Here is a 15161-nt window from a genome sequence, read left to right as displayed (position 1 = left end):
CTGGCTCTTGTCATGACTGGCACTTCAGCATGTCCAGCACCTGCACTTGAAATTAATTTCCCCACAAGCTGTTGACTTGGTGTTCAGCCCTTATCTCCGCCTGACTGATCTGAGCTATAACCCCTGACTTCTTAACTTTTCAAACACGTTCTGAGTAAACAGAGAGTGGGCCGGACAAACTGTGAATCCCCCTCCAGTATAACTCTGGGCTATAGTTGGGATCACTGTTGTGTTGAAACAGTTGACTAAAGGGAACAGACAATATTGATACCAGAATGTTGCAGCCCATTTCTTATAACAGACACTGCTTTACATACCTGAGCACTTTTTGGAAACAGGTATGTAGGGGAAGCATTACCACCTTCAGAAGTTGCAGAAAAAACTCCCCCACTGTGACTCTACACTTGCAGTAAAACATTTTAATGAGAGGAAAAATACACCAGTCATACCTGAGCAAAGTTACACCTCTTAATCTTGATTGTATGTTTTAAACACGCTTGACACAATGTAGACAAGACAACGTTGACACAATGTAGACAAGACAACGTTGACTGGCGGGCTGAATTTAATCTTTGAGCCAACCAGGTGAAGAAAATGACGGTTCTTCCTGTAATTTCACTTCCTCTTGTTGTTGAGGCTAAAACACTCTGTCCTCCTGTTAGAGCGGCTTGTCTGGTCTGTTTCTGTGAGTAATCGTGCACATGTTGCACAACTGACAACTCGGGGACTACTTGTTTATGCGTTTATGGATTTTTGTTTGTGAAATTGGGTATTTTCCTATCTGTCATTGCTGTGCTCTTCTGCAACTCACAAAAGTTATGCAAAACTTCAGTCAGGATTTTTATAGCCATGAATTTAATTGTGATCAAGTTCCACAAATAATAGGTAGGACATTTTCTTGCCAAGTCATCCATTAACATTGTCTATCTCTTCATATAATAAAGAGGGATTGCGAAACGGAAACAAAGCCAATGCAATAGCAACAACAAAATTACGGGTTTTATCAGAACTGAAGTGAGAGATGTCCACTTTGTTAAAAAGGCCAGTGAATGGAAAGTTTTAAAAATAGAGACATATCTGGGGAAAGTTGTTAAACAGAATTAGCGCTGCCACAACAAAAAGCGGTTTCCCTTCACATGAAGGTACTGATGTTAACAGCAAGTGGGGAAGTAGCAGTCTGACACTCTGTTATTCTTTCTCTCCCTCAGGTCTTTGTAGTCTGTCAGTGCACTCTTGTCCTCCTACCTTCGCTTCTGCTACCTGTGCCTCATTGACTGCTGTGCGACTCAGCCCTGCTGCCGGCTTTGGTTTCTCCCTAACAGCAGCAAAAACCATTGAGACAAGAGAGAGGCCTCTGTCACCAGAAGTGCAGCCGACCTTTCTCAGAGCTCTGCCGCCCCCACCCCCTCCTCCTTCCACTTCATAACCATAACCTCCAGCTGCCTCACCACAGACACGGTTGCTGATCGCTCTTCTTGGGCAGAAGGATCGACCATTGTCCCCGGACTAGTGCTCCTTCAGTAGGGGAGGGAGGGGAAGGAAGGCAGCTGAAAGTTGTGCCGCTTTCCCCGGACATGAAGCTGCAGGCTGTCATGGAGAACCTGCACAGGCAGCAGAGGGCCAAGCTGCTGATGGAGCAGCAGCTACAGCAGCAAGCCGCCGCCCAACACACTCAGGTCGGCACAATTGTTGGAGGAGGGGATGAGCCGATGGGGAGCCCGGCCCCTGAGACGGAACAGGCCCAAATGGCTGCACTGGCGGCCATGCGTGCCGCCGCAGCTGGGCTGCAGAGGGTGTCGGACAGCCCCATGTCAGATCGTAGCAGCGGTGGCGAGGACGAAGGTGACGATGATGACAATGAAGACAGGGAGGAGCATTACAAGGACATGATGGGTTCAGATGAGGAGGAGCAGATGTGAGTCGAGTTGCTCTAAAACATAATCAGCAGTGGTGCCCTTCATTCGTGTATTTATTTTAAACAATATTCTGTTTTTAATACACACAGCAAACAGAAATGGGACGAGGAAGACTTTGAAGGCGAAATGGAAGAAGACTTTGATGACGACCTGGCGGAGGACGGTCTGCCGACCGGCCATGGCGCAGTGGCTCCTGGGAAGGGAATCCTCCTGCTGCCCCACCGTCAACTCCACCCTCACTCCCAGCTGCTGAAGGCACGTCCAGGTGGCGATCAGGAGCCCCGTGTAGCCATCCTGCCTCCCCACGCCACGCACAGCCATCTGGGCGGGCAGGACCATGGAGAGTGGACCTACGAGGAGCAGTTCAGACAGGTATGACGTCTTCCTATTTACATATACCTCCTGCTCTACTTCTTGGTGTGTTCTTCTGTTGCACACTTTTTAATGTACATTCACATTTTAAATGAGCGTTGCTACTGGAGATTCAGTCATGTCAAAGTCTGCAGTTTTGACTGTTGTTGCTACTGTGGAGAGCCAGACAAGCTAAATCTCTAAAATATCCTAACATCAGCTGCTGTGACGCACTGAGGATCTACATACATCTAAAATGTTGGTTGTAGACCAGTGAGCCACATCTGGCCTTCACACCCCTCACATCAAGGCACCTTTCCAGCTGAAGTAACCCAACCAGGACGGGAAAATAACACCAGCCACCAGCCAAATGTTGATGCACCCTAAACTGAGGCTTTTATGTTTGTCTTTGCCACCTCACATTCTGGCAGGGTACATCTGTTACAGGTTCTGGTATAAAACAATCAGTTTTCTTGGCGGAGCAGCTTAGTGCCTGCTAAGACTTGACATTTACAAACTGCTGCGGCCTAAGAGTGAAATGAATTGGACTGCTCGCTGAGGCAGAGAAGCTGAGGGCAGCGGGAGGGGAGGCGGTGGGTTAGCATTTTACCATGCTGCCTTTACTGTAAACATGCTAGTGGGCTGGATTTTATGAGGGAGGGCCCGCTGGAATAAGACGGGCTGTTTACATGTAGAGATTTAATTCTGTCAACAGCTAAATTAAGATGGAAGGCTGCTGCTCATAAAAAAGATTGAGAGACGAGGGAACAATGTCAAATCCACTCACTGTTCAGTACTGAAGATTAAACTGAATAATTTGTTGTTTAATACTTAGTTTTCGTTGCATCTTCTGCCATATTTGCGACACAAAGTGATGACCGCTCGTATGTCCATGGACATTTAAAAACAATGTGGTTGCCACCGCTCATTAGTATATGAAATAAGATGAGAATGCTCTGTTTTGAGGAAATTGGATCATTACAGTGAACTTCTAAACACTCAGATACGAGCCTTTGAGAAGAAGAAATACCTTTTTCTGCCAATGTTATTAATGTTTTAGTGATATTAATAATTAGTATCCTTGACTGAATCAATTTAGCAATGAAACTCTTTAATCCTGCCTCTGCCTTAATAACTAAAAACCAAGGCTGCTTTACTGGGATTTAAGTCTGGCTTATTACCGAGCAACCATTTTATGCAAAGGCAACTGATATGACACAATAGAAACCGGTATTGACCCACTCATGGCCTGTAGCAATGTCTCAAGACATAAAACATGTTTGACAGAATGAACAGCATCTTGTCTTTTGTCTCAATAGAGCTTACAAAACTCTGTTAGAAGAGAAACTGGTTTGGGTATCGTTAAAAGATTTCAGAAATGTATATTGATGTCTTTAGGCTATGTTTGAGGTAAACAAACTTCAACCCAACCATGTGCTTCATTTTCAAACCGAACCATATATTCTGTAATTTAAGGCCTATTTCTTGTAATTACAGAGTGACTGGAATAAAACTCCTCAAAAACCTACACTCTGCTCCTCTAAATAGTCCACCCCTCCCTCCGTAAAGCCTTGTGTGATTACTTGAATTGATACTCTCAAAAGTTGCTGGTTTCCATGTCAGGTAGGAAACGCAGAACATTTTTTATCATGACTAGTCAGTAAGTCGCTGACGGTTATGTAATCAAGACAGCCAGTATATTGGCTGTTAGATAGTGTTACCCAATCCATTGTTGATTAAAATCTATGTCACGCCTACACAACGCCCCCAACTATAGGGGGACAGAGCAGAGGGGACGACCAAACGGTGTACTTCTGTGTACTGTCATTTAAAACCTTCTGCATTTCAACATGATTTAGGGAATAAAGCAACAACGGTCACATCTGTTTGCAGGGTGGCTCTCAACCTCCTGACTGCTGATGGTTTATAATGTTGTGAATCCAGGGTTTTAGTCTATGACTCATTTGGCCCTTGGATGATTACGGTCATTAGTATTAATTGCAGCTTTCGCCTGTGACTATAATGCTCTGTGAATGTGCTGTGTAAAGCAAAAATGACCGACCTGTTATGACGAAGACCGTCTGTTCCATGATAAGTCTAACCTCATAGAAATCTAACTCTGTGATTTCAACCTTACTTTATACTTAGTGGCTGCTTCTTCTTTTTCTATCTGATATGTGGTTTGTTCTCATCATGTGACCGTTAACTCTTACAGATCACAGTTTTTTGTGGATCCTTTATACATGTTCAGTACAAACTGAAGAGGTTAAGAAATGTAAAGTTTGAAATTATATTGTAATATTTGTAATAGTCACACAAGCCCAAAGCAAAAAGTCAGAACTTGACTGGGGCTGCATGCAAGCAAATGTCCAGCCGCCTGAAAAATCCCCAAGTAATTGCATATGATGCAGCTATCAAGGCTAGGAAAACTTCACCCGACCGCACAAGAATCCATAATTGGAGCTTTATGCTGTTCATTGTGAATTTGCGATACCCGACAAGCTCTTATAGGTAGCTCTTCATGCTAATACAGACTTAATTCAAAACAAACTCTGTAAAAGCAGCACCCTTTAATAACTGGACAAGGCTTCAGTGTTTTGGGCATGGGATACATCTGGCTATAGGTGAGGTTTGCATTTTTGTCATAATTATTAATACAAAAAAACAATTGTTAAAAAGTATTTTTAAGAACAGACAAGAGATGTAGTTATTCTTTTCCATGCAGTTGCATATACTGTAAGTTGTTATTTGAATAGCAACACAGCAGTGTGCCCTTTAACCGGTAATGATCATATTGTTTGTTCTGTCTACAAGACAATATTTGTTAATTTGTTCAAAAGATTATGTCTCCAAGAATCAAGGGAGAAAGTTATGATCTCCAGCATTGTGAACCCCTGTCACTTACGCATACTTTCATTTGTTGTGGAGTTAAACTGTGTGCAGGTGGAGTGTTTTGGAGGGCACACTGGGTGGGGAGGAAGGGGTTAAGGCTGTACAGTTTATTTTGGGCAGGTGGGTGGAGGCTGTTGGAATGTGCCTGAGGGAGGGCGATAATGTGGCCACTGGGAACCCCAGGTCCTCAGCAAAACCCTGCGTGCCTCTATCAGTCGGCAGCAGTTGGAGCTCTTCCAACCGGAGAACTGTCCTTCTTCTTTTAAAGTCACGTCATTTGTAAAATCCCAATAACACTTACAGTGTCTTTATGGGCATCACAGCGATGGTTCATGACCCAAACCAAGGTCTCCACAAAAAGTGTAAGGAATTAATTGAACTTTAAGAGAGGAAATTCAAAAGAGAGACATAACAAACATAACAGGGTAATGTGGGTAGGAAATGCCAATTTTAAAAGTGCACAGAAAGTTGTAACTGTTAAAGTACAAACTGGATTTTAATCTTATAACAGGTTTATGACTAATGTAATAAATCCAATTTAAGAAGTTTAGTAAAGTAAGTCTGACAAATGTGTGCAATGACATAGGTTCAATGCCTCATAATATCAGTTTTTCAAATCTATCTGGGTCTATTGTGCCATGTAGGTAAGGGAAGCATGTACAAAAAAACCCACGTTTATGTGAGGTTTGCCCCCAGGCTGTGTGTGTGGCTAAGAAATATCAGCCAAGGCCCGACCTGCATTCCTGCTGGATCAGCCGGCCACCTTCTTCTTTCCCCACACTCAGCTGAAAGGTCAGACTAAATTAAGGCAGCGGTGTCACATCTAGCTGTAGTGTCCGGAAGAATTAATTAGAGGACAAGGATTCATGCAGATATCAAATTATGCCAGCATCATTGGATTATTTTGTAATTATAACAGATGCTCAGCTGAGTTATTTTCAGTGATGCCACTGCAACCCATATCAATATCACTCTTTGCATTGCACTTTTAATTTCCAGGAAATGTTTACACTCCTTTTAAAGTTAGTGGTACATTTGCTATCCTACATCTGATAGGATTGCATGTCTTCCAATCAGTCGTTAATCGAATGCTGAAAAGGCTTGGCTGCGTTTAGACATGTTTGAGTCAACCAGCTTATATTTTAATGTTAGATTTAGTGCCGATATAAGTTAAAAAATATTAAAAACGATACTCTCCAGGTTTTCAAGTGATGACAGAGGGCACTTTTTATTTTCTATTTTAGCTCAGCTGAAGGAAGAACACACTGACCAGAAGGTAGACTGGAAAACATATTTACTTATCGTATTGAAGCAGCAGAAAGGTATCTGAAAAATACAACAACCTGCAATGCTAGAAAGATAGATTCCCACCATTAAGTAAATATGTTTGTATTTTATTTAGCAATGATGCTTAATTTGGATTATATCTAAAAAATTCTTAACAGGCTTTAAATTCACAAAGTAATTCAGTGGTATTAAGAAGCAATATAATTTGTATTGTCATCTTGATATGAACTAAAGTTAGTTAGCTACGTTAGCAATGTCAGCAACGTTAGCAACGCTTTCTGGCTCACCTAACCTTCCTTGTTAAATTTGTCCTGATAACAGTTAAATATTGCTATCGATAAACACCCTGGACACCCAGCCGCAGCATGTGGGATCCCATACCTGTGGTTGAAAGACAAATACAATTGTAAACGACACAAAGCTTACAGCAGTGGACAAGTTTACTTACCGTGGAAGTAAAGTCTTGTGCTATGCACATAGATGATGAAGTTAACATCAGGATTGTCAGGCTAGTGCAGGCTTTGAATGTCTATGTAACTCGGTATGGGAAAGAACTGGCATTAGCAGGAGAAAAGACTGAAGGTTTACCAGGCTGTCGTATTACTCTGGACAGTCTACCAGCGCCACGCCAGGAAATTGAACCACTTCCACCTGAGCTGTGTGAGGAAACTGCTGAGGATCAAGTTGCAGGACACAATCCCCGAAACCGAAGTCCTCAGCAAGGCCAATATTCCCCAGCAGCCTCACCCTGCTTGCAAAGGAACAGCTCAGATGGACTGGCCATGTGGACAGAATGCTCTACACAAGACTGCCAAAACAAGTCTCCTTTGGCAAGCTGAGAAATGGCAAGCGAATGCAAGGTAACCCCAGAGGCCCTACAAGGATACCCTGAAAGCTGGGAACTCCTAGTTCATGACGGACATGCCTGGAGAAGAAAAGTACAGGACAAAAAACGGATATAAAAAAGAAGTAAACACCGTAACATGTTCACTGTTACTAACCCTTCTTCCGGTGCCGGCCGGCGTGTTTGTGACGTCAACCCTGACACACCAGGAAATAAAACAGAAAGCCATACTTAGCACACTGGAAATGGGAAAGGCCTATTTTTAGCAGGTTTTCCCATGTTAAGCAAGCCTGCATGTAAACCCTAAAAGGGTATGTGAGGAGAAATAGAAGCTCCTGTGCTATGTGTGAAGAGGCAGCAAATTTGCTAAGGAACAACTTTTGGCCGCTCCTCAGAGCTCATACATGTGCGACAGAGAATTCCGAGCAAAGATTTGCTTGTTCAGCCATCTCACCAAAACCCAACAAAATGAGATGTGCCATGGTCGTGATGGATGAACAAGGAGGAATAGCTATCTAGATACACTTGTTGGCTTGCTGATAGACTCCCAACAATATGAATGTGAGAGCTGAAGGAATAGGAAAAGTCATGACAAATGATTTCCCCAGGCCTGCCCTCTTTTCCTTGTTCTTTGGCTCCTGCGCAGCAAATAATGGTGGATGAACGGTTACAATCTGTTTTCATGAATGTGTAGTCAATGCTATGGTAAACATTCGTATAACTGCCCCACTCCCCTTCCCCCTTTTATAAACAATATCCTCCTCAGGCCAGAATTCGTCCAAAGGCCATGCAGAGCCTTTGAAGTCTCCTCTCCTGTGTCTCTGTCTGCTTTAAACACCAGCAGCTGGGCAGATGGAGCCCAGATGGACAGTAAAGTAGGGATGTCTTTAAAAATTCATGGCACTCACCATGACACACACACATACACACACACACCCACACATTGTGAGTGGGGGGAGGGAGCTGTTAGTGACTACAGGAAGTGTAGCTCGAATGAGAGCCAATTGGGAGCGACACTTATTGGGATTGCCCGTCAGGTTTCTGCTGATACAGCTGTCTGATAAGTGCTCGTTGGGTTTATATTCCTCTGTAGTTTCGTCCGGGCCTTTTGATCTCTCTTTAGGTTGTATGAAGAGGACGGACCGTGTAGTTTTTGCATTTTATATGAACTTGCATTTTCACGGCTGTAGATTTGTTTCGTTAAAAAACATTGGAAAGGCGAACCTGAATGACAGAACTAACATATATGAACTTTCTAAATGTCCCTTATGACCGGTTGAAAAAATCATGCAATGAACACATTTCATTCTACTTAATTGACAGCTGTGTTGCCTGATGTCCACTGATCTTTTTGCTGTTAATGAATAACTTGCTTTAAATGTTTAAGAATTGTACTCTTCGCACAACTTGGTAATTATTCCAGCATCCTTTTATACACACAGTAAGTCTCTTGTAAATGGATTTTGTCTAATCCATTAACTTGGATTAACTCTACAGCAACAAAGTATTTGATCATCAAGAAACAGTTTTTCTTATCTGGAGTCTGCAGGGGTTGCATTAATCAGCACAGGGGAGTTTTCATCAAATGTATTGTGTTGTGTCTGGAGAAACCTCCATGTGCAGTGATCTGTGTTTGAGTAAAAAGTAAACAAGGCCATGTTCAGACCTGTTGATCCGATCACAAGTGGACAGCTCGAGCGGAGTACAGGTGTGTATGCACCTAAGATGCATTGAGGACGCATTGAGATCTTATCGCTCAGACCACATTTAGAGGTGTTTACGCAAATGTGTCCTGGGAAACATTGAAGGACCACCTACTCAACTGACGTCTCTACGTGGCTGGACGTTAGTACTTATCCGCTGGCTTTTTCTAACGTCTGAGCTACAGGTAGCTCTGTGTATTTTGGCCTTTTCTGTATTTTTAAGCATTAGTATTTCATAAGGATTTCTAATGTCACAGAAGCCAGAGTGAATCTTGTGTTTTGGATGTTATTATCACACTGTTGATGTCTTAGTTGCGGTGCTCTGCACAGATTTGACACCCGCCCGCCTGATCCTATCCCCGGCTCTCTGGAGCCGCGGTGGTGTCGGCGGCACTGAGGTCCCTGGAGACCATGGGTAGACAATAGGTTGTATTTTTATGTTCATAAAATGTACACGAAAATCTGAACATATTACACACAAACCACCGCCGCGCGGAGAAAAGTACGCCCATCGACACACAAACAAAGACTGTAGGCAGCACTTATTCTTTACTTATCACATGTTTCTGTAATAATCTATGATTTATGTGAGAGTAACAACTGACATGTATATACGCAAACACAACACACCATTTAATCTGACTTAAAAAGTGTGTTTTGCATATGCAAACAGAAATGATGGGTGTTTTTATTTTCATATAGAGCGAATAAGTGAGAGCCGCATGTGGAAACGCATTCTAATGCCAGGTGTGAACTGTCGTACTCAGAGCTGTCCATTGTGATCAGATCAACAAAATGGTTAATAGCAGGTCTGTACAGGGGCCCTTTTCATGTCATGAGAAAAAAAGCCCAAAACCAAAGGTCGAGACAGAACTGTTCAGAAGAGGAGGAACAGCGCAGGAGGAGAGAGAGTAGGTGTGGCTGAGGCAGCGTGGGTGTTGGGCTGTGAACCACTGCCAAGTAGAGTGTGTAGTACATGCTGATTTTGGCTGTAAAGCTCTGCAGAGCATTTTAATCGTGTCTAACATGGAGCAGAGCTGATGTCAGAAACTGTACAGCCATGGGGATTCTGGAAACTGGCAGGCGCTCAATACGGTGGAGAGGGGGGGTTGGAATGTAAACAAAGATTACATAAAGGCTGAGGCTAGCTCCTCCGTCCCGTCTTTTTCCTTGGCTGTAGTGATATGTTGTATAGATTTTAATTTTGGCGCGCTCCTGGATCACTCGTGTTGTTACTCCCTCAAGCTTACTCCTGACTTTAATTTGTTCATGTAGAACGAGGAAATTATTATTTTGAGCCGGGCGGACTCGCACAAATCCTTCATTGTCTTTGCCACTGTTGTGTGTGTGAATCTTCCTTTTTAAAGGAAAGATGCGAGTGCACTTTCCCCTTTTTGTTCCTACATAAGGAACTCTGTACTGTAGCCATGCGTCTTAATATAAGCCTTAAGAAGAATGCACTGAATGGTTAGAGTTGTCAACAAACAAGACTATTGAGTGACATCTTTTCATGCTACAACCCAGTAGAAGGCATTCATGTGAACAAAAGCAGTGCATGTGTGCTGTCGCCTCCAGATGCTTTTGAAAAGGTAGCGTTTCTTGAAAGCTTGCAATCTCGAATGAATCGATAAAGAAATAGGTCAAACAAAGATAAAGATACTTTGCTGCGTGTTCTCAAGGTCTGAATCCCGTCTGTGCAGTCAAAGGCTCAAACATTATGTAGAGCAGGTCACACTTCTCTGACATTGTAACATAAAAGACCCAACCAGTGTTTTGATCCATAATCACATTTCACAACACTGCTCTGTCTTGTCTATATGATAGTAGCTGTTGTGTGGGCATGGCTCTGTTCATACTACAGATACAAATAGTGATTCCTTACCTCCATTTCACCCAATATGACACAGATAATTAACCTTTTCCACTGCAGATAGTTTGACGTGTCATGGCAAGAAAGCCACAGGCTTAACTAATAACACTGATAAAGGCTGCATACCATTTAGATGTATACCATTGCGTGGCACACATTTATTTTAGATCACCCCTCTCCTTTCCTGCACTCTGTCTCTGACTGTAGGTGTGTGTCGCCACCCTTTGCGAAGTACAGCGGAGGAGGGAATGTGAATTCGCAAAGCAACAAATTGCTTTATCTACAAACAATTTTGCGGACCCCCTATGATTTACACTCTTTACTATGTGTATTCTTAACTGTGATTTCAACTCTCCAAATGTTTTTTAAAAAACAAAACATTTATTAGGCCTGGAGAATACACACACATCGCATTTTGGTCGGAAACTGTGAGTCTCACCTTAACTTTGTTTCCAGAAAAACTCCACAGAGCACATTTAATTTGCAGATAAGTTGCTTTTCTTGGGGCGTGTGCTGCCAAGTGTTCCAGATCAGACTTTGAACGCTCCATGTAAAAGGACAAACCCGGGAGTAGGTTGAGGTCAAACTGTAGCCCGTCCACCTATTAATTTGGTCAGGCTTTGCCACGTGGCCACAACTTCTCAGTCTCAGGTGAGCCACATGGACAGATATCTGCCCTCCCTGGTGCTACGTGTGCCAGATATGTTTTTAAGGCCACTGTTGTCCACCATTAAACTCATTGCATCCATCACTCTGATTGACGGAGCAAGCACCCGAACACGTGTCTTCCCCTTTGCACAGACAGGTGCTCCATACTGAGGAACAGCAGTGTAGCACAAGGACCTCTTTTGTAGCCTTCCTGGGCCAGATTAAATAGCACTTACATTTTATTCATCCTGTTTGTATACAAGCACAGTGTTAGACCTTCCTCTGAACCCTTCTATCTCTGTCTCCATCTTTCTTTCTTCAGACGCAAACATTATCACTTCATCTGCGCTGGCGCTACCTTCAGCTTTCATGCAATCGGTCATTAGATGATTATCTAGATCGTGATTTTATGTAATTTTAAAGGGGAAAGTTTGTTTAGAGATATACATCTCATGTAAAGATATTTGTGAGGGAAATGACATTGTACAAGGAGTACCAAATAACTCATGCTTATTGTAGTATCAGTTATCTGGTTGCTCTCTTTTAACACGCTGGTTTATGATCTTAAATTACTGTTACACCCACTTCCCCTCCTTCGTTCTGCTCAGCTTCGTCCTGCACAGTTTGGGCATCCATCATCGTGATACTACTCATTAGCATTGTGGTTACAACAGATTGCTCACAGCTACATACATAAGACTCTCGAGGGCCCTGGGAAAGCTGGCTGCTATTTCAGGTTCTTATCCAAATCTACAAGCCATGGCAGCTGACGGTCGCAGCCAGGAATGGAGTGCAGCATGTTAGCATGGGATAGTGTTCATTCTGGCTTCATGTCCTGTCTTCGTCAAATGATTTTCACCTTTCTCTCGTGTCAGCAGGGGATACTGTCAATCTAATTATATCCGTCAGAAGCAGAGCATAAAAATCCTTTGGTAAAGCCTTGCATGCTGAGGCCACACTTACAACTTCTCACACCTTAAGGCAGCATGCCCTCAAAGATCATTGAATTTATGGCACACCATTGAACTTCCAGAAGTGTATTCTGGCATCAGGAAAATTGTAGTGTCTGGAAATAATAGAGAAACGTACACATAAGTCGTATATAGCAAGATATGTTTTAATACTTGATGTTTTGAGTCAAAAAACAAAAAAATGAATTAACAAACCAAAATAGAGTTAATCTTGCAGATCATGGACATCCTGTGCCAGTTGACACATTATACAGTTTTATTCAGCAGTATGCAAACTGCCTGTGTATCATTCTCTCAGTCTTTTTTCTACCTTGCTTATCGCTTTCTTTCATTTTTAGAGTAAATGTGAGTGTAGCAGATAAGGTAGATGCAGTCAGTCACAGCGGGGTTGTTGGCTCCTCATCCTCGGTCGATGGAGTTGATTTTACGAGGTCATCTGGTCAGTTAGGATTATGATGTGTTTGATCCTGCCTGTCAATAAAACACCGTTCAATGCCTCTGCAATCGGACAGCTCTATTGTGGGTGTTAATTGTGTGCATCTGGGGGGATGGGGAAGGACAAGGCACAGAGCAGAGGAGAGGAGACAAAGATGGATTCATATAGATGTCAGTTTACAAAGACATGTCAGCGCAGTTGCTGTCAGCTCTGCCGACTGACTGGATTCAGTTATTTTCCAGATGAACATTGAAGCCCAAGGAAGCAATATAATTTGTGTTTGGACTAAGTAAAGAGTGGTGGTTAATTTTCACTGTATTTGAGCTGTTGAGCAGACATGAAGAACATAAATTAGGTACTTAGAGCCTATCTTTTTCTTTTTCTACGTTTCCTAGATTGGCTCTTGACAGCCTCTAGAAAAAAGGGTGTGAAATGTGTTGCTTGAGATCGAATTTGTTTGTTGTCTGTCTTGTGGCTGCATTACATTCATGTCCATCGTCTATTACTGTGGGTATACGTATAATAGTGTCACCATTAAGTTGGGGTTCTGGTAAAAGCAAGTCTGGTTATTAACAAATATTAATGATCATGCATATTAATACAATTATTAATATTCATAAAATCATAAATACGGTTTGATAATAACTGGAACTACAATGAAGTATGTGCATCGGCTCAAACATACATGCATGCAACTCTGTGTGTGTGTGTGTACAATGCTAACACGTCATCTGGCGAAACAACCTCTGGTTACAGATTAGTTCACTACAACAGATTACACAATACAGTTCAGTGAATAAAAACCATATCAACACATACATTTACAACAGATATCTTTCTTTCTGTTTATGCTACAATAGATTTCTCTCTATATGACCGATAGAGTGCTAAATGTTCTTCTCAGAAAGAAGCATTTTGCTATCCTCTGTAACTGAGTAACCTGGTTACTCTAGGTCAATGTTAACACACCGTCTGTTATGAGGAGCTGATGGTTTTGTAGTTAACTCTCTTTAGCACTCTGGTGATGAGCTGTGATGGCCAACATAAGAAGCCAAACTCTTTTAGAGTACAATCAAAAGCAGGAGACGCCACAGCTCTGCTCGCATTGATTGATGAACAGGTGATCCCTGGAAAGTGTCGTGCAAACAGCAGCTAAACATAAACCAGAGGAACAAAGAGAAAGAAAAACAAGAACATGGGCTTGTCACTTCAAGAACCTGATTCTTTTGTATTTAGTTGTGGAGCAGAACAGAAATCAGTTGGAGTTATTTTAAAATCTGGTTTCTCTGGCTTTAAGCAAAGTCCTATAATGTTTAGCAAAACCTGTAAATTGGCTATCTTAAAATGTATTTATTTTTTAGTCCAACTTCGTCATTCAATAAAGAACATATATGGCAGCCCTAAACAGTAAACCGTGTGTTTTACTGTGTCTTGTGACTTTAACCTGCATCTTTGATGAAAGAAAAAAAAGGAAATGTGACTGGAGTGTTCTGTGCCTAAAATAATGGTGACATTCAGCAGAATCCCTAGCTGTGTTCTGTTTATGACCTTACTGGGATGAAGGTAATCAAATAAGAGCTTCAATAGTCAGAGTATTGCCTACATTGCAGTAAAATTTAAATGACGGGCTGACCCCACTCACTGAAATTCCTTCTGTACAATGTAAACTGCCAAATTTAGGTAAACCCAAAAGCTGATGAACCACTTTTATAAACCAGGATTCAATTTAGCTTTGGCCTCATCTGGTATCCAGTGGAGAGCTCTGTTTTCTATGTTTTTTCTCACCTACAATTTCCTCTTCCTATTAATTAAATAGAGATATTGTTCAGTGTAATTTCGTCCTCAGGAACAAAAGCGGAGCAATGCATTGTGGGATTAAAGTACATATTATGACACTTTATTTTCTTTTGTGGAAGTACTGAAGCAATGCTGGTAGTTGTGTTTACTTTGCTTCATTAATGACACTCATAAAAGGGCTTTGGCCTGGAACAATGCTGTGTTTGAATATGGCTGATCATGTGTTCATGAGCTGTATCAAGACCCCCCTCAACCCCTCTCCCTGCTAGCCATACATTCCCTTCCTGCAATGTCGTGTGTGTGTGTGTGTGTGTGTGTGTGTGTGTGTGTGTGTGTGTGTGTGTATATATATATATATATATATATATATATATATACATATATACCATTTTTAGTTTCTTTTCAGTTCTCTCTACAAAACCACTCATCATTGTCTCTTTTTTAAT

The 15161-nt window shown here is 42.1% G+C and overlaps 1 protein-coding gene across 1 annotated transcript in view; it reads left to right on the top strand.

Annotated features, from left to right (window-relative positions):
- Window positions 1-1541: 1541 nt before the first annotated feature.
- The window catches only part of arid3a (AT-rich interactive domain 3A), a 32370-nt gene continuing 18750 nt past the window's right edge, over window positions 1542-15161 (top strand). The window contains exons 1-2 of the mRNA XM_029429446.1: window positions 1542-1915; window positions 2006-2288. Of these exons, the coding sequence (XP_029285306.1) occupies window positions 1575-1915; window positions 2006-2288 (624 nt within the window). The 5' untranslated portion in view covers window positions 1542-1574. The remainder of the gene's footprint in view (window positions 1916-2005; window positions 2289-15161) is intronic.

The sequence above is a fragment of the Cottoperca gobio genome, chromosome 4 (assembly GCF_900634415.1).
Source record: "Cottoperca gobio chromosome 4, fCotGob3.1, whole genome shotgun sequence".
Taxonomy (NCBI): Eukaryota; Metazoa; Chordata; class Actinopteri; order Perciformes; family Bovichtidae; genus Cottoperca; species Cottoperca gobio.
The sequence above is the reverse complement of the archived record's forward strand: the minus strand, read 5'-3'. Positions and strand labels throughout refer to the sequence as shown.